General features: G+C 37.0%; 1 protein-coding gene across 6 annotated transcripts in view; it reads left to right on the top strand.

Moving 5' to 3' along the window:
- The window catches only part of LOC119723012 (ATP-dependent translocase ABCB1-like), a 56,056-nt gene that overhangs the window by 7,602 nt on the left and 27,302 nt on the right, over window positions 1–21,152 (top strand). Inside the window, exons 2-3 of one of the 6 annotated variants that reach the window (XM_038193476.1) lie at window positions 5,059–5,120; window positions 11,660–11,693. In XM_038193476.1, the coding sequence (XP_038049404.1) occupies window positions 11,666–11,693 (28 nt within the window). In that variant the 5' untranslated portion in view covers window positions 5,059–5,120; window positions 11,660–11,665. Of the gene's footprint in view, window positions 1–5,058; window positions 5,121–11,243; window positions 11,292–11,321; window positions 11,694–14,389; window positions 14,740–21,152 lie in introns of those variants that run through there. The other 5 variants (XM_038193482.1, XM_038193478.1, XM_038193481.1 and 2 more) reach the window with 5 other exon arrangements.

Raw genomic sequence — 21,152 nt, 5'->3', positions numbered from 1 at the left:
GAAATACGATACAATTGTTCATAGTAAAATTTGATTTTCGTTAAAAATAAATATACATTGCTAACAGGCAATGCAGCCATCACCAGACTGCTTTCATTTGACCTTGACCTTTGACCTAAAAAATGAAGCCCAGACATGTTTAGGCCTACATTTACATTTTGATCTGCTTATTTTCACTGAGCTTTCCCCTTGTGGCATTTTATATACTTCTAAAATTTGTATTGTGATGAGTTTATGTTGAATTCAATGTTAATGTATTGCATTTACCTATTACATGTAAACCTATGGCGTAATTCCGTTACCGCCCAGGCGTAATTCCGTTACCGTGATTAAAATGCAAATTATGAAAAGAGTGATTATTTTTTCAACTTTGTTCTGCATTGTAGTTAACAACACCCCTGAACTCTACAAATAACAGGTAGTGTCCAATTTTAAAATTTCAAAACTTCAGAGAGTTTTATTAATTTATGCGAGAACTCAAATATGCTTGTCCTCCGTCCGTAATTCCGTTACCGATATTAAGCTCCGCCCCTAAAAGGGTAATCTTGTGGGATTTTTGTTTTTTTAGCGTTCAATCAATTCTACTGGGTCTTGGCTCCCTTTCCATGTTTAGATTAGTTGCCTAGCATTGAACATATTTTCTTGGGAAAGAATAATCCTTGACAAAGTGACAAAATTCCGTAATTCCGTTACCAAAGAATTGCCCTTTTGCTAATTGAATATTCACAAACCTCCTTTCTGTACGGCCAAATATGGTTACATTTTGTCCCCTTTGCCTCACAGGCTCCTCCTACGAAAGGCGAAAGTCTCTTTTTTTCTTCTTCTTCTTTTTTCTTTTTTCTTCTTTTTTCTTTTTTTTCTTTTTTTTTCTTTTTCTTCAAAAAGGACCAAAAAGGTATTTATGAATGGAAATAAATAGCTTGGTCAGTATGAAACACTCTCTTTCAGACCAGTTGGAGTCTGGAGTGCTGATAATTACCCATCCAGACTCCAAGGATGCAACCCTGCAAATAAATTCCCATAGACACTAGTGCTAAATGCCCATACTTCAAAATTCTTTTAAAAATACTCAGAACTCTCACAGGTATTCAAGCTGCACAGAAAAATGATGATCAACATGTCATCTTTCGTTTTCTATTCATTTTTTGGTGGGTTGACATTGACTTTTCGAGATATTCTCACCCAAAGAAGACGACCCCTATTTTCCCCAAAGCAGAAAAGTAGCCATCTTGAAAAACGATCCCTCCACAACATGGCAAAATAGCACCACTTTCAAGCCCAATAGCATCCAAAATGCTCAGAATTGGAAGCCCCAAATCCAGGCCAGAGGTTCATTACCATATCTCTTCAATTCCCCAATTTTACGTCGCTCAGAACTCTCTAATATAGAATATTTTGAGGGTATAACTTTTATTCATGAGCTCGGCGGATGGATTTAGGCCTATTTACCGGTGTGCACCCCCAAGTGGTCTTAAACAGAGTTTTTAATACCCTCCCAAACACACGTTTATTCCCTTATTAACATTAACTGTAGGCCTATTTGTTTATTTGATTGTTTTTTTTTAAACATGGGATTTGCTAGACAGCACGCCTTTGAGTGAAGTCTTTGTGCCAAGCTGTTTGCTGACAAAGTATTAATTTACATAAATGTGTTGTGAAAGATATCATGAATGGAAGACCAATTGAAGGTGAATGTGCATGCACATTTTATTTCTTAGAAAATACAGTATCTGGACATATTTGGTGCTCAACAGTGGTTGGCTGCTTTAGATTTATGAATATTCACAAGAAGCCTCCTTTCACAGCCAAATATGGTACAAGTACCGGTAGCATTTTGTCATCGTGCTCAAAGGCTCCTCCCACTAGAAATGTTTTGCTTTCGTTTAAGGGTGCAATTATTACCCGTGATAATTACCCGTCCATACTCCAACCGGTCTTAAACAGTGTTTTTAATACCCTCCCAAGCACACAGTAATTTAATTCCCTTGTTTTTGAAAATTATGGGATTTTGCTAGACAGCACGCCTTTGAATAAAGTCTTTTAGTGAAGTCTTTGTGCCAAGCTGTTCGCTGACAAAGTATTAATTTACATAAATGTGTTGTGAAAGATATCATGAATAGAAGACGAATTGAAGGCAAATGTGCATGCAAATTTTATTTCTTAGAAAATACAGTATCTGGACATATTTGGTGCTCTACTGTGGTTGGCTGCTTTAGATTGATGAATATTCACAAAAAGCCTCAGCACAGCCAAATATGGTTCAAGTAGCATTTTGTCATTGTGCTCAAATTAAGGCTCCTCCCACTAGAAATGTTTTGCTTTCTTTGAGAACTGTTTGACATCCCGTTGTGGTTAATTTTGTTGAAAGGTGCCCTTCTTTTTAAAGGGAATGTACATCATTGGCTTTTGCTGTAATTTTCAGAAATGAACTATTTGAGGGGTTGGTAGATCAAATATTGTTACACTGACATGTTTGAAGTTTTGTGTTCGAAAATGCTTGAAAAACGAAGAAAAACACAACTGTTTATGTAGTCTGGTTCCCTGACTCCACTAAAGATAAAATGGATCAATTATAGATGTCGGAAAATTGTAAGATAAGGGAACCAGTCTAGCTGGCCTGCACACGTTCTTGAACATGTAACCAATAGCAAACAAAATTTGGACTGAAAAAAAATTGTAAATTTGGAGCAGTAGTTGAAAAATAGTTAGGTTTTTCCAACGGTGGTTGGCTGACCACCGCTGGAAATGTATACAAAAATACCATTTTCTTGAAAATGACTCGACACCATGAGGTGCCATAATTTTACAGGATGCTTTTGACTGTCATTCACCATCATCCTAGTAAGGTATTTCGTAAAAACTTGGTAGTTTTATTTTTCGATGTTTGCAAATGTTGTATATTCCCTTTAACAGTTTAAATTTTTCATTCTTCTCCGGACAGTTGAGGGTGCTGTTTACTTAGAAACTGACTTTTGTTTATGGACACTTTTTGCCGCGGCCAACCGTTTACTGTACCCCAGATATTTGTGAGTTTGCTTCATAGTCACTGACTTTTGTACTTTGCTTTTGCTAATTGAATATTCACAAACCTCCTTTCTGTACGGCCAAATATGGTTACATTTTGTCGTCTTTGCCTCACAGGCTCCTCCTACGAAAGGCGAAGGTCTCTTTTTTTATCAAAATCTGAATCTTTGGAAATTGTTAAATGGGCAGTTACAGATCGTAAAAAAGTAGGGAAAAAATGTTTAGTATTCAGACGTCACTTTTTTGGTTATAACTATAAGTCTGTGGACAGTGCATTTTCAGCGTATTTCGAAATTGGAAATGTTTTTTAGTCCCATATTCATGTCTTTAAACATTTTGCAAAGAATGACCTTCATTATTAAAGATAATAATGAGAATAGTGGAGTCAGGATCAAATTCTTTTCAAAAGGGGTCTCGCAAAATCACATTCAAGGCCAGCTCCAGAGTATACAATGAGTTTCAACTAAAAAAATTTCCATCATAAAAAAATACGAAAATTGTGGCATTTTCAGTCTTTTATAAGGGAGTGTGTTTTGGCTCCAGTGTATACAAATCATGTCCCACTAAGAAGTGCCTTCTTTTACAAATTACCTGTTCATAAAAATTGACTGTAGAAGTAGGGTAACTTCAGAACCATGATGTTATTTTCCAGCCCCCCCCCCCCCCCAACAACCTTCAATTCTTTGAAGTTTGAGCCACGCAAGATGCCCACACGTGGCCAGGTATGTGCGAAGCTTCGGTTGACTAAACTGTCTATTTATAGTTTGTGATCTCACTCTATTATGCAAACTGTACAGTGCATGGGGTCCATGTGATAGTGGCCTGATGAGCCGTTGCAGTTTTGATTGGCCACTTTGTGTGTTCCTGTGTGGTCTCCGGATTACATCATTGCATGTGTGTGTTTGCTTATGAATATTCAACACCCCTTAATCTGATGTCATTTCCGTCTAGTTTGACATCATCTTGCCCATATTTAGAAATCTGTCTTTTCAACATATAAACTATGATGAATGAATTGTAATTGAATGAATGTGTCTAGTGGGCCGCATCTCCTAATATGGAACAAACAGAATTTTTTTTTTCTGTTAAGAGCCTTCACATAAAGTGATTTATTTCCTTTCCTGGAAATTTCACCAAGTGAAGATTTGTCTAAGTTTAAAATACGATTGCATCATTCTTAAAGAATAGTCGTTAAAAAAAAGACACTTTTTTATGGTGTGGGGGATTTGTCATAAAATGATGTAAGAACACAAGATGGTTACAAACTGCAGAAGAAAAAAAACTTCCGGCAATTGTAGGCCCCTATTGACTCGATAACAATTGAACCTTCTTAGAAATAAAATGACATCAGACCCAGGTGCCCACGGAAAATATCCAGGACTATAAAAACTGTAGTTCACTCACAACCTATGGTAGTTAAGTTTGAAAGTGTGTAGTCCCGATAGGGCAATCAAGTTTGAGTTCGAGTTGAAAGGTACTAATAAAATATATTTGCAAACATCAAAAAACAAAACTACCAAATTATTATGAAATACTTTACTCGTGGAGCTTTCGCTTGACTGTCAGTGAATAATAGTCTCAGGCACCATGGGAAATCATGGCACCTGGTGTGCTGTCAATTTCAAGATCAGTGGATTTTTTGTATTAATTTCCAACGATGGTCAGCCGACCATCTTTGGAAAACTTTTTAAAATACTTCCCCCCAAGTTATTAAATTTAGTTAGTCCACATTTTGTTTGCAATCGATGACACTTCGTGAATGGATGCAAGCCAGCTAGTCTGGTTCCCTGACCTGACAATTCCTTGACGTCAATGAATCACTCCGTTTTGTCTGAAGTAGGGTCGGGAACCAAACTATGAGGACAGCATTTATTTGGTGGTTTGTCCAACATCTATGAATTTAAAATTTTAAACAGATAAGTGTAACAGTTTTTGTTATAAGACACTCCCAAATCCATCCATTTCTGAAAATTACAGCAAAGCAAATATTGTATATTACCTTCAAAGAATTGGATTTGATTTTCGTTTCCTTAGAAATCTTGAAAAGTAACAAACGGCACCAGAGACGATCGGAGAATTCGTGGTCCAAGTCCAAGGTAATTGTTTTCCTCTTGCTTTCTCCGTTATTTTTTCAAGAGAAGGGTTTTTTAAATTACCCCTTCCTATTTTTTTTAATAAAAATATCTAACCCTGGCCTCCCACTTTTAGTTTGCTCTTGTTAAAAGGTCCGAATGCAATCCTTGAAAATGCAACTTTGTCACTCGTGTCCCATTTAACCTTATTTTCAATTTTTGTTTTGCCATTTTCAAGGACAGTTTGTACCCTTTTTGGGATTTTATGCTAATGCGATTTTTCATATTCGTGAGCATATTCGTGGGCCCTTTAAATGCATTCATGACAAATTTTGGAATCTGTCAAGAAACTTTCCTCCAAAAATTCCTGAAATTCCTAAACCTTTTTTTTAAGTATCTTTTTCTGACCAAATTCTGGAAAGAAAAATATACCTCAGATTAAAACAAATCAATATATTCAAAACCAGGCTTATATGAAAAAATATCAAATCAATAAGAGAAAGAAATATAGCTTTGCTTGAATTGAAAGTTATCAACAATGCTGTTTTTGTTTTTGTACATTTTCTTGTGTACATGTACTTGCAGTATATTTTGGCTGCCTCTCAATTATGAATATGATTGTACATGTATGTGTGTTAAAAGCAAACCTTGCTGTTAATAATTAATTAACTGTTAGGCCAAAAAAAAAATATTTGGTCTCTGGTCAGACCAAAGTTCCGGAATTGACGCGGCGACGCGGCTTTTTTTTTTTTTTTTTTGCTTTTTTTTTTTTTCTTCAAGCTTGGATTGTACAGACAAGGTGGGGTACTATTTTGCCTTTTTGGTGTCCTCATGTACATTGGTGTCCTCCATAATTTGCCTTGGTGCTTTCGATCATTTGCCTTGGTGCAATTTCCCATTGCTTGGTGCTCTTTGGTAAAAAAAATTGAGGAGGTGCGGCAATAGAGGGCGCTGTTGGAGCTACCGCGGAAAATTTGGGGAAAAAAAAGGATTGACGCGCATGATTAAAATCGACGCGCGCGCTGACCAGAGACCGACTTATTTTTTTTTGGCCTTACCAATGACTAATTCATTTTTATAATATTTCTCTGTACACTGTTTTTCTGTGTGGGTGAATTGGGTGCTCTGTCTGCCCTTTCCACTTTTTACTGTCAAATCTTGGACAGGTTGAATAAAATGAATGCAACGCATGGTTTTTTCTTTTTTTCATTCACACAAAAATTGAAAAATGTATGCTGGACATAAAAATTCTGATACCAACTTTTATATCAGTTGTATTCTTAATCACCAGGGAAGTAAAATAGAGGCATTTTAAATATTTTTAGTTGTGACCCTATTGTTGTAAAATGAGAGTGGAGTTTTGGTTTCATACATGTGCACATTTATTTATTTATTCCATTTCTTTACCCAGGGTATGCCCAAACAGTTTAAAACTGGTTTCCATTGGGGCCCTGCATACCGGTACAATAAATAATGACTACCGGTACAAACATGTATAATTATACAATACATTACAAATACAATAAAATTCAATACAGTGAGATAAAACATTATTTGAATAATGCATAGGTGTAATAAGCAAATATCATAAATACAATATATTTTAAAACTATTAAAACTACATGTACAATATGAATGCTTTACTATAAAGTTGATTCAGTGAACACGAAAAATGTGGATCTATCTTGTAACATCAAGAAAAGGAAAAATAAAAAATATTGCTATAACTATATTCGCTGATTACGGGAGGGGCGAAAACCCCGCGAAAACCCTTTTGGGAGAAAACACGGGGAAATTCCCATCCAGCTCCTTATTATCTTCTTATTATTATGGCAACTAAGTTTGTTAACTCCGTAGATCAGCACATATCTAGATTTGTATAATCAGAGAAGACAACGGCAAATACACAAATAATTATTTGCAGAAATATTATTACTGACTGAACGTTTTACGTAGTTCAGATTTGAATGAGGCTAGTGAAGTCATGGTTCTCAACTGCACATGTAAATTATTCCAGATGATTGTACCAGTTACAGCAAAGCTTGAGGCATAACATTGTTTTTTTGCAGAAGGAATCCTCAATGCCATCAGTGGATTGTCTCGTTTCACGAATCTGAATAAGTGGTGTAAACATATTTGTCATATGTACAAAGGAGTAATTTTGTTTATACATTTGTAAACAAGAATAGCCTATTTATACTCTACTCTTTCAGCAAATGACATCCAATTAGGACTAGCAAACATATCGGCTGAAGGCGTTAAGAATGCACACTTCAGGATTATCCACGCGGCTCTTTTCAAACATTTATTAATTTAAGAATATTGTCGTGTGATGTGTACCGGTAACTGTACACTCAACCAAAAAAGAAAGTCCCTTCTTAACAATTTTTTTGTCTAACTCAAAAACTACTGGGCACATCTTGCTAAAATTAAGACTGATCAGTACAGAAATTCATTAGCAATCCAGCCATACTTTTTGTTTGTCCCAAAACAGTCATAATGTGTACAAAATTCATGACAAATGGAACCGACAAAAAGTTGCACTTTTGTATACGTGCAAGGTGAGCGTGAACCACGACCTGCACGTATACAAAACTGCAACTGTTTTCGGTATCATTTGTCATAAATTGCAATAAGTTTTTGGTTGAGCGTACTTTTGATCAAGATCCCAGTGCTTCAGAATTTGGATAACTTGAGCAAGCAACTTTGCCAAAGATGTTTGTTCTAGGAAAAAAAAAAACGCGGGAAAGTCGTCAACTGCCATAATCGGATTGCACTGTGTAATCTTTTCCTTTTTTTATCAGGAGAACAGTGTAAGCCTGATCTGTTTGGATTGCATGACGAAATACCTGAACAGTGTGTATTTAATGAGCTCATCCTGTCGTACATAGTATGGTTGATGAATCATTTCTGTTTGTACATTTTGATTCTGTGGTCGAATACATTTTTGTTAAAGGGAAGATACAACATTTGCAACTAACATCAAAAAACAAAATGATCAAATTATCACGAAATATCTTACTGGATTGTTAGGGAATGACAGTCTCAAGCATCCTGTAAAGTTGTGGTTCCTGGTATGCTGGCATTTTCAAGAAAAACTGTATTTTTCCAACGCTGGTCGGCCGACCAGAAAACTGGCTTTTTTCAAAAAGTGCTCCTAATTTTTCATATTTAGTTCGTCTGCATTTTCTTTGCGATTGATTACACACCTGTGAAGACTACAAGCCTGCTAGACTGATTCTATGATCTTACAATTCCCCAAAGTCTATAAATTGCTCTGTTTCATCTTAAGTGGGGTCAGGGAACCAGACTACAAGAATATGATTGGTTTTCTTGGTTTTTCCAGCATATGAGCCCAAAACGTGAAACAAGTCAGTGTAACAATATTTGCAATAACATACTAATCCTTCAAATCCATTTATTTCTGAAAATTGCAGCAAAAGCAAATGTTGTACATTCCCTTTAAGTAAGGAGTACAGTTAAGTAAAGGTCTTAATTAATTAAATGTATGTATTTGTTACCTTTGTTTATTCTTTTACTTTTATTTTTGGGGACTGTGTAAATAAAACCAAATTGTACATTGTACCGGTAAATATTGTATTAATTTCAGCGTAATACAAAATACCAAAAAGTGACCAGAAATACTGGTACAGTATAAAACTTTAAAATGAGAATAAAATGGTGAATTTCATGGGACCTTTTTTTTCTGTGATTTTTCCATGAGTCACCCACTAAAGAGTGTTCAGAATTCATGAAAACAAAAATCAAATGCCTTTAGATCTTAAATTGCTCACTGGGTGTCCAGAAAAGTTGCAAAAGCTAGTACATGTAGAACGACATTGATACTATCACTGATTTCGCTGTACCCTTCCCCCACCCTCATCCCCTCCCCCCTGCCCACCTCACACTCCCTGCCCCCCCCCCCACCCCACCCCACCCCACCCCTACCCCCTGAGGTACTTCCCCTCTCTCTCTATATATATTTTTTAATTCCCGAAATTTCTTTGTTTAAACTTTTGCTTGAAAATGCAAAAGTTTTGTCTCATTCCTCTAGTGAAAGCTCCACACAATGTGAATTTGCCATATTGCTTTGCCTAGTACAAATTTGAAGCCCGGTGCCTTGTCATAAAACAGCCTCACAGTCACAGGTGGGCCAGATCAAACATTAAGGCCAGATCAAATGTGGGTTGCTATTTGAAGTGGTCTTTATGATGTTGGGAGTCTGTTGTTGTTCAAACAGAGAGAAACACTGGACCTTTTTGTTCTGTAGTGTTGAGGCGGCTGAATAGAAAATGTTCAGATCTCTTTAAAGGGAATGTACATCATTGGCTTTTGCTGTAATTTTCAGAAATAAACTATTTGAGGGGTATACATGTAGATCAAATATTGTTTAACTGACATGTTTGAAGTATTGTGTTAAAAAATGCTTGAAAAACCAAGAAAAACAAAAATGTTTAAGTAGTCTGGTTCCCTGACTCCACTAAAGATAAAATGGATCAATTTATAGTTGTCGGAAAATTGTAAGGTTAAGGGAACCAGTCTAGCTGGCCTGCACCCGTTCATGAACATGTAACCAATAGCGAACAAAATTTGGACCAAAAAAAGTGTAAAGTTGGAGCAGTAGTTGAAAAATAGTAACGGTGGTCGGCTGACCACCGTTGGAAATGTTTACAAAAATGCCATTTTCTTGAAAATGACTTCACATCAGGTGCCATTATTTTACAGGATGCTTTAGACTATCATTTACCAACATCCTAGTAAGGTATTTCGTAAAAACTTGGTAGTTTTATTTTTCGATGGTTGCAAACGTTGTATATTCCCTTTAAAATGGCCATTTATTGATTTCTGTAAGCTCATGGTCTGCTTGCCTCACCAGCTATGAATATTAATGTGTTTGTTATCGAAGTCGGAGCAAACCCTCATGGAATTCCACCTAAACCTACATGTAGGAAAACTAAATAGTTATACCCTCCTACTGTTTAAACAGTCACAGACAGTCAAAAATTCCCTCCACTTCCCTGCCATGCCTCTTACACAGGCTAGTCACAAACAGATCATATTCCTGGCAAGCACTCTGACTAGTCAAATTCAGTCAATAGACAAAAGCAGGAAACTGTAGCACAGCTGTCTTATCAATCACATACAGTCAAAGCACGGCTTAGCAAGTTACATTACAGTCGCAGCCAGTCCATCCTGCTTTATGTAGGCTGGGAGCTCTTAACCGTTGAAAACAGTCACTTGACTGATTTTGACTGAAAGGACAACTTGGCACAGAATGTATGTTTGCATAGGACGGTTAAGCTTAGGTTATTCTGCTGTTAAAACTGTTGCTCCCTCTGTTGCTGTATCACCCATACACAGCCAACTAAATATCCACAAACCAACAAACCAACCAACCAACCAAATAAATAACCACTGATCAACCAACTTTTCTTTTTTCACCCCCACCAAAATATCCACCAACCTACAAATTAACTCAATAAACTTGTCCACCCCCACAGACAACTAAAACAATTTACCAACCAACAAACCATATCTACTATAGACATGATAGAGCAAGGACCCCACATCTCAAAATCAACCAACAACAAAATCAAAATCAATGAGTGCCACCCAAATCAGTACATTTTCAATCATCCATGATTTTATTCTGTCTACTGTAATTTAGTTAATAGTACAGTATATCCATAAGTACTTTTGAACTTTATTCTGTCTACTGTAATTTAGTTAATAGTACAGTATATCCATAAGTACTTTTGAACTTTAGCCTAAAAAACAAGACTGATTGCATCTAGGTTGTATTATAAATATTTTCCTTTCGTGTCTTAATTTCCTGTTCTTGCCTCCATGATGCATGGAGGAGGATGTACCATGGAGGTAGGATATTTCATTAATCATAGAGCAATAATCAATTCCTGGCCATGTTCTTTATTTGCTGTCCTTGTTTGCACTCCGGATTAAGGGAACATCTGATAATGATCCAGCATATAACTGTGCAGAAATCTCTTGTGGCGCTAGACGGAGTCCAGAACCAGACCAAGGTTGCTATTTACATAACTGGACAGTGTTACGTAACAGTCTGACCAGCGTGCATTGGTCTTAGGGGAAACTTGTATAACTAGTGACCGGCTCATAGTATTCTATTGATCAGTTGGGTGGACACAAAAGCTTTCGTTATCAAAGGACGTCCATGGGGTACAGACTTTTACGTAAAGCGTGCTGACAGCGTTACCATGACTGTGCTATTAATGTTCAATGCCCGCTCCAGTGGCCCATTGTCTGTCAAACATTAACCATTGTCTAAAAAGATCAGCTGAGAAAAAATCTAGAATCTGGTACTTAATTATTTCTCTACGTCTGACTCAGCAAGGTTTGTTGTGCAGACCTGAACTCATCTGACATTTCAGTTGTTGTTTTTTATCTCATTGCCTCCAGCGTTTTGCTCAGTAGTTGTTCAGAAAAGAGAATGAAAATACATGTAATTCGCTTCAGGTTCTGACTCCAAAACAGGCATTTTCTGAAGCGTTTTTACTTTCTGAAAACCCCCTCCTTGTGAATTTCAGGCGGTTATGTCGACGCGGACTATCGAGGTGAAAGGTGAGTTGGTTCACCAGTTGTGTTGTTTGCTGTGTTTCCTTTCTCCATGGTGTGCACTGCTACCATCGGGTTGTTGCTCGTGTTGGGCACGATCGGCCGAGCTGAGCTGTCAGTCGATCGTGCTGTGCCGTCAGTCGGTCGTGCCCCTGTACTGCCATCATTCCAGCACTTTTTCTTTCTTATTCATTTCTGTGGAGGATTGTTTTCAAAAACCGAAGTTCAGTAGCTGGCATTTCGCACTGGATCGACTGATCGCGCAAATTAAATTTTTGCGCGTTCGAGTGATAACACAAACCACCGATCGCACCCATCTCACCATCCGACCTGTGTGTGCCTCACATCACATCTCATCACCTTACCTGTGCGTCGTTAGACTGTGCTGAAACATTGTAACAAATAACAGTGGTGTCGGTTGTATTCGTGCTTGTTTAGATTATAGTTGATTAATTTGGGATGTGGCTTCTAAAGTTTTACAAAGACGGTGACAATTCTACTATGTAGCTCTATGTAGGGCAAGTCCAAGAAAAGGTCGCCTTTTTGTCCCGTGCAAAACGCAATGTTTTCTTTAATTACGTAATCATCACAAATACTAACAACTTAAAAAACTTAAATTAAAATAAATAAATTAAATCATCACAAATACTAAAAACTTAAAAAACTTTGTGGGTATTCTCCTTGCAGATGCCTAGTACAGTAGTATATAGTATTAAAAAAAACACTGATATTTATCCATGAATATCTTAAAGGGTTAAACCTTTGTTACGTGCTGGACATAGCTTGCGCAAAAAAAAAGAAATCCTACCTACCCTTTCTAAATGCCAATAAATTGGAAGCAGAAGTATTTTTTTGTCCTTAGCAAAAAGCTGTTTCAAAAAAGTGCGTGAAACGACATGCCAATGGTATATACAAAATCATTGAAAGCTGTCCTCGAATGACCCATCATAAGCACTTGTCAAATATTTAATTTGAAAAAAAAAAAATCATTTTCTTTGCTCTTTAAGTCAAAACACACATTTTAGTGGAAGTGAACAACCTTTTCCGCATTATCCCGAAGCTAACTCCCACTTGTTTACTCATACCGTCGCGAACCTGACCCAGAGAGAATTTTCAAAGGAAATACAAAAGCTGTGCAAAAGCGTGTGGCATGTGATCGCCGAAACCGTCGTGCCGTAATCCCGCGACAATTCACCCAGCAAATTCCTCGGTTGAGTGTTCAGTAGTCTGCACTGTGTTCCCTAGTTTCTGTGTGTTGTTCGATGAAAAGGCAACCTGCCCACCACGGAACAACAAAAATTCAAGTCCTTTCAACCAACACAATACCATTCGGCCGATTATTCCTCGCTTTCCTGCACATGATCCCTTTCTGAGGGGCCCCCCCCCCCCCTCAGAAAGGGATCACGTGCAGGAAAGCATCACGTGCAGAAAATTGGGATTAATCCCAATTGACCTGGTTGTTGATAGATTTTGTAACCGACAGATACTGTTGCTTTTATTTCACACACAAAAATGTAAAACGTAAAAGGTTTTTTAAAAAAGTTACTCACCATTTTGGTCACTTTCATTGGTTTCACCCACAAATACATGTACTTGTACCCCCTCCAAAAAAAAACCTTTTGGAGTAACCCAGGTTGTTGCTGGTCCCAGAGGGCCTTTTAGTGTATCTTTGTACCCATCTGACTGACTGACTCACTCACTCACTCCCCCCCCCCCCCCCAACCGAGCAGTGCTGTCATATATGATCACCCTGTACGTGTACAGGTACGTAATACGTACCATTAAAGGGAATATACAACATTTGCAAACATTGAAAAATAAAACTACCAAGTTTTTACAAAATACCTTAATAGGATGTTGGTAAATGACAGTCTAAAGCATCCTGTAAAATTATGGCACCTGGGCTGAAGTCATTTTCAAGAAAATGGTATTTTTGTATCAATTTCCAGCGGTGGTCGGCAGACCACCGTTGGATCCCCTTAAATCAGATCCCCTTAAATTAATCTGCAGGCTGAAATGTATACATTGTGGGGGGGGGGGGGGGGGGGACCTTAATGAAAAGTCTGAATGTTTTCTATCCCTGGAGAATTTATAGGCCAAGTCAAAAAAATAAACCACTTTCTCATTCCTGTGCGCTTCCTGCTTCCTTTTTCCCGACACCCTCCTTTTTTTGTTGGTGTCATTTTAAATTCATACATGTGCAACATATTTTCCAAATATATACATATCGTCATTTAATTTGTTTCCAAAAAAAAATTGCAGAGAGCAAGGGTGACAGCTCTTTTGAACACAATTTTGTATTACCAATCAAAGAATCGAGAAAATGAAAGAATCCTTCCGTCATCTTGGGGAAAAAAAGAAGAAAATTAATAATCTACCTCCCTCATTTTTTTTTCAGAAAGAGCTTCGGACAAAATTATTGTATCTTTTATTCGGCCTAAAGGTCCACATGTACATGTACATTGTGTATACAGTACATGTACATGGCTATGCATGTGCATAAGATTTAGCACAATTGCATGCACAGGTATATTTACATAGTACATGCCTGTATCTGTCCACAATATCTCTTATGTAATGCCAGTGGAGCTGCCTGTTGCTAATTAACATATTCATGAGCCTTTCCCAGAAGCTGACCCTTTCACTGCTTGACAATACTCAATAGGGAGTGAACTTACATGATAAATAATTATATGCACAAGCATGAGGTCATTATTACACGTATCTCAGTTCACTGGTTTATCTACACGAGTTTGTTATCAGAGAGGCAGTCTAAAATTTACTAGTGGTTGTGCAATGTCCACAACTCTACGTTCCCGCTCTCTCATCGGACCTTCAAACACAAATACAATATTGGAGGTCAACAGATATATTTGAACAAGAGTATACAGCCTTATTATTTGAAGTCACGCCAGTGATCTCACAGTTGAGCGATCCGATCGGTATAGAACGGAGCTGCACCTATTCACAGAGTTTTTGCGCTGGAATTTTTACATTTTCTTGGGGATTTGAAGTCGTGTCTGAAACATGGATAAAGAAACTGGGGAATCTGGTGAGTGATTTGTACATGGAGCTATAGTCAATGATGCATGCATTTTAGATTATATTTAATTTGTGATGGACTACACCGCATGTAGCATGTACATGTACATGTACATGTACACTGTAGGCCTGCTGGTGTGGAGAATGACGTTCATGCTCAGTATACAAAGTGCAGTGTACTGATGTTATACAATGTATTAGTTAATTAATAACATGCTTTTGGAAAAATTTAAAAGCTATTAACACAGTTCTGATGGGATCATGTTTTTATTTTAATTCTTTCTCCTTAAAAAAAGAATGATGTTGCCTTTTCTTTGAATGATTTTGGTCGAGCATTTCTTCAATGTTTTGTCCCCAGAAATTTCATACTTTTAAATTTACTTGTGAGAATAACTTTGGAAACAAAATATATGTGAGAGTCATGTTCACCGAGTTCATGTTATTTTTCATGTCATTCGAAATATACATGTACATGTCACAAATTTACTAAAAAACTGCATAACATACACTGCATATGTACAGTAAATTTGTACAAGTACATGGCTCATGCGGTTTGACATGTACTTAAAATTTATGTAAAATTTGACATCGCTGTTGCCATGACAGTGGGGTGCAAATTGTAAATGCCCTCATCTCTACGAGTCAAATTTCTAGTGGCTTGTTTATGACATTTCTGAGATGGACATGATGCGTGGATATTAAATCTCATCAAGTGCTGGTATGTACTGTATCTTACACGCTCAAATGTACATGTACAATTGCATCTTCTGCTCTTGTTAGTTGTATTCTGTATGATGTACATGTACATCTCGATTAGATTTGTTCAGTTTTATGTAAATTGTATTCACAATCATAAAATATGCTTATACGTGTACCTGTAACTGTTCTGTGTTATAAAATTTAACTGCCCGTATCGACACGTACTTTTAACCACAGTTAATTCTTACACGTATCTTACTATGGGGGTTTTCCACTGAAGAACACACTATAAAGACTGTTTCGTACTTCATGTGACAGTGATGGCGAAGCGAATTTCGTGACGTCAACAATCTAAGCTTCACTGTGACATTGGTTGTTGCCCTAACGCATTTGCGAATTTGAGAGGTTGTGGCAAGTGTTCGAACTGTGAATTCGCTTAAGTTTAACCATAGAGCTATATTAAATTACTAGAGCGCTAACTCATGTACAAAGTAATGCCTACTGGGGGCATCCATGTTTGTACACAAACCTATGGAGAACTAGAAATTGTGTACCTATTTTGTACGTCTATTTGCATATATCTGCATTTGTATTCCATACCGGTGCGTCATCGAAGTCGATACGCCCAAAACCGAAACACATGTTCAGCAAATCAGCGTTTCATTTTGCTCTACACAAACGGTGCAATGCCCATGCGCGTATCTGCTGCGGATGATTGACGGTGACTTTTTTTAAACCGTCATGACGCGCTTACGTTGTTTGCGTTTACATTCTACTTGCGCATTGCATTTAGAGTATGGTACACTTTCAAAATTCAATCCATGTTCTACAAACACGCGCATGAATTCAAAATGTCTGCGCCCAGGACGGCTTCAAGGCCTCTCCGCACGAAAGAATGAGGAGTTAGCGCTCTAGTAATTTAATATAGCTCTATGAGTTTAACACATTTCAACACTGTTGAATTTCGCAGTGAATTGTCCTGCTAACAAATTTGCTTGGCATTCACTGGAACCGAAAAATTATGTTTCAAGACTTAGGGGGTAACTACTGTAAGTGTATCACAAATGAAAAAAAAATCCGCCAAAAAAAAATGGAAGAAAAATCGTTTCCTGTTTTCAAAATGTGGTATAAAGCTACAAGTGGGATTTTTTTTTAGTAAAGGGAAGAATCTTCTGGTGGACTTTTTTTCTTGGGGGGGGGGGGGCCTGGTGGGGTACATCCTAGTCCTACAACTACATGTAATTGATGATTTGAGCAGATCCGCGGAAATCGGGAAGTTGTGCAATTTACAAGGAAATGATTCCCTGTATTGCTCAGCACAGTAACCTTTCACCGAGTACACTCCTGAACACATTTCTTCGTTTTTCTGTCCTGTATTCTCGTGGGAAAACCCTTATTGGAAACAGATGTTAAATTTGTCAAAGTACAAATTTATACATTGTCATAAAGTTTGTCAACAATTGTTGATAAGAAAAAAATGAAAGAATTTTGGCGGATTGGGAATTGGGGTCGGCTTAAACGACAGCGATGACAGACCAAAAATGATAAATGTTTTGCGATCAGAGTTTAAAGAAAAATGCTAGACCTTAGCAAAAAACAACAGTATCAAATTCAGATCTGAAAGAATTGTTAAAAACACCTTAAAATGCCTGCAGAATGCAAAAACTGAGACGAAAATTTGAGATCATTTTCTAGAGGCATTACTTTCAAAATAAACTTGCTTCAGAGAGCATCTTTTCGTGCCGGTAATTTAATTTATCCAATAAACTGGTGGAGGAAATTAGATTTAAACTTTAACAATTTAGCGTGAAAAAAAATAATAATGACATGATGCAAGATTTGTACTGAGTAGCGTTATGATGAAATCGGGTCATCGACTTGCAGCATCGGTCAGATAATTGTTTAGCACAATGCAGCTGTGTGGACTCCAAAAAGGGACCTATAAAAGTACATTTTGGTGAATAAAAATACAACAATCAGCAGGAGTTCGTCAAACTTATGGAACATAGACCACCCAAGTTACCAGCTTCAGCAAAAGGGAGAAAAATGTATTTTTTAAGTTTGAAAATGTTATGGGGCAGTTACACGGAAAATATCAACCTCAATGAAAAAAATCCAAATACCACCACAAGTGTATGTCATAATTTTGAAGAATATTTTCTGTATTTTATTAAAATAAAGTGAATTTCTAACAAGTTTCAACGGTTCAGTTTTTAGATTTGACTTTTGAGAAAATTAATATCATTTAAGTACATGCATGGCCAACCGCCAACAGCATGGTGTTATCAAGCCGAATACTCCTATACAGCAAAAAAGTTGCTTGGATAATTTCTTTTTCATTTAAAAATCATTGTAAAAACTAACTGATAGGTTTAATCATGATAATTAAAATCCATTTTATAATTATACTGTTATGCAGACTGCGAAAATGTTTTAAATGTTAGTCGGACACAGTGGAAGTGCTCTATGATAGACATTAATTAAGGCACTGTACTGAGATTAAAGGGAAGATACAACATTTGCAAACATCAAAAACTAAATGATCAAATTATCACGAAATATCTGGCCGACCAGCGTTGGAGAAAATTGGCTTTTTTTCAAAAACTGCTCTTAATTTTTCATTATTAGTGTTGCCGCATTTTCTTTGCAATTGATTATGAAAGTACAAGCCTGCTAGACTGATTCTCTGACCTTATACAATTCCCCAAAGTCGACAAACTGCTCCGTTTCATCTTGAGTGGGGTCAGGGAACCAGACTACAAGAACATGATGTTTTTCTTGGTTTTTTCCAGCATCTTCAAGCCCAAAACGTGAAACAAGTCAGTTTAACAATATTTTTTATAACATTGTAGTCCCCCAAATCTATTTACTACTGAAAACTGCAGCAAGAGCAAATGTTGTACATTCCTTTAAACAGTTGTGTTTCTTGCTAGGAAACTAAAAATAATTGATTAACTTTATTGAAACAAGTTTTCGGGGAGTTACGTTTCCCATCCCGTGTCGACCTACCGAAGCTGTGTTTACACTGGGCTGATAATTGAAAACATTTATCATACACAAACTTGAGATCAACAAAAGGACCTCACTGCAGCTCAAAGTTTAAACAGAGAATCAACTGAATAAGAGGATGTTTGATGCGCTTGAAATATTTCCCAAAGATAAAGATCAACCAAAACAATCTCATTTGTTATTTGCGGAACTGGAGCACTTGAAGAAAAAAAATGTTTTTGTCAAGTAAGCAGAAAAATTTGCCAAGCTCTGCAATATTTTGCATTAGCCCGAATGCCACATTTGTGTGAATTACTTTTGACCGACTGCCAGAGGACGTTTGATCGACAGGGAAAATTAAAAAAATATTGGCTAATTTAGCTTTTGTGAAATTCTGCCCCTTGAAGAGTAGCCCTGGAGGTGTTTTTGAGTAAGGTACTTTTAAACAATTTTTGGGATTGAGAACAAAAGTCAGTTTTTTTATTAACCACTAGCCGCCGGGATTAGTATTGGTCGGAAAAAAAAAATACATCTACCAAATTTTAAAATGAAGTCACATGATAAATACTGACTCTTCAGAGCCCATTTGTACAATATTTGCACCATACTCCTCACCGTAACTTTCCATTTTGCGATTACACTCCAAGGTTTGTCATGGAGTGATATTTGCTAAGATGTTAGGCCACATACAGTGGCCGAGTTCCAGTTCAAAACATGATATGAACAAAACCAATGGGAACCATTGACGTACCGTATCATACGCATCCACCAAAGATGACTCGGGGGAAAATGCTTGACGATTTTACTTGTCACCCTACCCTGTGAATATACATGGCCAGATTGTGTTTAAAAGATAAGTCACCTGGCGTTAACAGATTAAAAACGAAATTGATGCCCGGCCAGTAGACAGTTTACATGTACTGTATAAATAACTGTCCCTTGCTGGTTTTTTTTATTGTTGTTTAAATTTGGGCCTAGACTTTGAGCTGACCTTTTGTACGTGGAATTTATTTGCTCACAGAATCCTTGTTCATTGTAATTAACATGTGCCTCACCCGACATATTTTAATTGACTCTGTGGCAAGCAAGACGTGTCAGTCGTTACCCTGATATTTATTCACCCCGAAAGTGAACATGTAAAGTGGACACACAGTATTAATGGGTTACAGTTTCATTTGACTGTTCAGTGTTCAACTACTCTCATTTTGTTTATTTCTTTGTATCTTTGAAAGTTGTCAGGATTCTTTAAAGGGAATATACATCATTTGCTTTTGCTGTAATTTTCAGAAATGGATGGGATTGGGGGGTTGGAAATATAAAGCAAATATAGTTACACTGACTTTTTGGAGGTTTTGGGTTCGAAAATGCTAAAAAAACCAAGAAAAACGATCATTTTCCTGTAGTCTGGTTCCCTGACTCCATATAAGAAGAAACAGAGCAGTTTACATACATTGGGGAATTGTAAGGTCAGGGAACCAGTCTAGCTGGCTCGTACCCGTTCATAGGTTTGTAATCGATTGCAAACAAGTGCGATGGTCAATTGGGGCCAGTATTTGAAAAAAAAAGCCAGTTGTTTCCAACGCTGATCGGCCGATCAGCGTTGGAAATTGATACAAAAATACCACTTTTCTTGAAAATGACAGTATACCAGGTGCCATAATTTTACAGGATGCTTTAGACTGTCATTTACCAACATCCTATTAAGGTATTTCGCAAAAACTTGGTAGTTTTATTTTTCGATGTTTGCAAATGTTGTATATTCCCTTTAAGCTTGAATCCAGTCATGCCAGTAAGGAAGAGAATGGATGTGGACCACAAGATTTTTGGAATTGTTTTTTATATATTTGAAACCGAACCCTCAAACCGAAATCTTATTGAGTTATTGAAAATTGAAAACAACATTTTGTCAACGGTGACTGATGTTTGACTGCCGCAATAAGAACACGGTTCGAAAGTTTCATCAGTGAAAGAGGCTACCAAGTAGAGAGGGCAAAGACAGCAAATTAGTATCGGAAAACATCTAAAGAAGTTAACCAATCCGTCCTGTTCAGGTCTACCATTTCTTCCAAAAGAAGAAATGACCATTGTTGCAAAAAAATGCAAAATTAAAAAAATCCAAATAAAGAAAGAAAGATTGAAAAATTAAAGAAAGCAAAACTAACCTCACTCCACATGCATTACATTTCTAATAGATGATGACAATTAAGACCGTGGACAAAATGAAAAAAAATCGACACTTTTTTTTAATTGGCCATAACTCAATAAACATCAACCCGATTGGAAAGATTTTTTCGTTGTTGAAAAGCCAATGAACTATACTCTCCAAATATGTAATGATATTTACAGTGTTTGTTTTTAAAAGCTGCGAAATAAAGGACGTTTTGAAGGTTGGTTTTTCTGGGACACCCTGTAATATTTAACATTCGTTATGTTTAAAAGCCACCGACTGTTATATCGTAGTCATTTGAAAGCGGGAGGCACAACCTAACCACATATTTTGGGCCAGTAACCCTGTACACATATATACACGCATGGTATTATTAGTCGTCAACAATACATCTTTTCAACATACAAATCCTTGGTTCACATGCATGAACGAACCCAGGAGAAATCCATAGAAATTGGGAACTTTTTCATGCCAAGGGCAAGGTGTTTTAGCCTTCAACTGACCTAGAATTTGGCGCTGTAGCTCGAAATTTATCCCCACTCCTTTTAAACCCCCCCCCCCCAAAAAAA

The sequence above is a fragment of the Patiria miniata genome, unplaced genomic scaffold (genome assembly GCF_015706575.1).
Source record: "Patiria miniata isolate m_02_andy unplaced genomic scaffold, ASM1570657v1 HiC_scaffold_16, whole genome shotgun sequence".
Classification (NCBI taxonomy): Eukaryota; Metazoa; Echinodermata; class Asteroidea; order Valvatida; family Asterinidae; genus Patiria; species Patiria miniata.
The sequence above is the reverse complement of the archived record's forward strand: the minus strand, read 5'-3'. Positions and strand labels throughout refer to the sequence as shown.